The sequence below is a fragment of the Lolium rigidum genome, chromosome 7 (assembly GCF_022539505.1).
Source record: "Lolium rigidum isolate FL_2022 chromosome 7, APGP_CSIRO_Lrig_0.1, whole genome shotgun sequence".
Lineage (NCBI taxonomy): Eukaryota > Viridiplantae > Streptophyta > Magnoliopsida > Poales > Poaceae > Lolium > Lolium rigidum.
Genome location: NC_061514.1, coordinates 15,177,465 through 15,178,998, shown reverse-complemented (window position 1 = coordinate 15,178,998; position 1,534 = coordinate 15,177,465). Strand labels below are relative to the sequence as shown.

The 1,534-nt window shown below is 51.9% G+C and overlaps 1 protein-coding gene across 1 annotated transcript; it reads right to left on the bottom strand.

The window, feature by feature from the left end:
- Window positions 1-275: 275 nt before the first annotated feature.
- Window positions 276-1,534, bottom strand: LOC124670945 (bisdemethoxycurcumin synthase-like). Its single transcript, XM_047207402.1, has 2 exons — window positions 1,378-1,534; window positions 276-1,252 (listed from the first exon to the last, which is right to left on the bottom strand). Exons 1-2 carry the CDS (start codon window positions 1,532-1,534, stop codon window positions 276-278), a joined length of 1,134 nt encoding a protein of 377 aa, XP_047063358.1.

The following is a 1,534-nucleotide window of genomic DNA, read 5'->3' as shown; positions in this document are numbered from 1 at the left end:
TTAATTAAAAATTAAACTATGTACGTTTAGAAATGATCATGACTAATAGTAGATGCAACGTTACACAACACATGGAGCTTTATTGAATACACAAGTGTTTTTTTAAGAATATAAAAATACAACGGAGTTGAGAAAAAACAACACACACAGTGCAAAACTGCATACACAATATTTGAGACCCCTGGACTGTATCGCTTCCAGGATATGTAACGGAGTACTAGTAACGGTTATGGAGGTGTTGTTCGTGGTAACCTGCTATGCGTTCTTTGCAGTCATTATTTGTTGTTGTGAGAGGGTACACGCAGCACCATGGCTTCGATTGTGACTCCTGGTCCGAAGGCCAGCATCGCGCCCCACTCTGGCAGCGGATCCTCCTCATTCTTACGGCGGCGCAACTCATCAAGCACGAATATTATGGTTGCTCCACTCATGTTGCCGTACTCCCGAAGGACATGTCTGCTGGCCGCCAACTTCCCTGGCTCCAGCTTGAGCACCGTCTCTATGTTATCCAAGATAGCACGGCCACCTGGGTGCACAGCCCAGAAGAGGTCGTTCCAAGAGCAGACAGGAGCCCTACTGAATGTATCTTGGAGGCATTGCTGGATGTTTTGTCCTATTAGCATCGGCACCTCGATGCCGACGTGGAATTCTACGCCGGATTCTGAGACCTGCATATTGAGCACATGCTCGGTGTTTGGTATTGCCGTCTGGGTGGAAGAGACCATCTCGAAAAGAGCATGTTCGCCTTCAAAGAAAGGCCCAGCGCCGACGATAATAGCGCCTGCACCATCGCTGAATAGAGATTGACAAACGAGGCTGTTCCTGTCAGGGGCGCGGAAACTGATAAGGGTTATCTCGGAGCAAGCCACGAGGACGCGCGCGCCGTGGTTGTTCTCAGCGAGCTGCTTGGCTAGGTTTAGCGCCGCGCCGCCACCACTGCAGCCATGTAGGCTCAGTATGGTGCGGCAGACCGTGGGGCGGAGGCCAAGGAGCGAGGCCAGCTGGAGGTCGGCGCTAGGTGCTTGGACGGTGGAGAAGGTGACGAAGACGAGGTGGGTGATGTCGGTGGCTGGACGGCCCCACTCATCAATGGCCTTGGTTGCAGCGGAGAGCGCGAGCTTTGGGATAGCGGGGCCAAGCATGTCGACGCGGGCGTCAAGGGATGGCAGCTCTCTGTCGAGGAACTCTGGGTGGGAACCAACCGATTCCTCCTTCAGGTGGAAGTGTCGTTTCTCAATGCAGGTATTTTTGCCTGCAGGGAATAGAAATATCTCACTTCAAGGCATGGCTTATATTCCTACTATAAATTAGGAAAGATTATTTTCGATGGAAAGGAAACAATTAACATCATGGGGAATGGAGGGAGAATGCGCTTACAAATTCTCTTTAGCTTCTCCTTAAGTTCAGGAAGGTGTTCGCTCTTGGTCGCGCGGAAGAAGTTATCGGCGAACTCATCTTGGGGTACAGCTGCGCCCGTCGGGTTTGCCGTGCCGATGGCGAGCATTGCCGCGGGTCCTTCAGCGCGCTGCTGCAT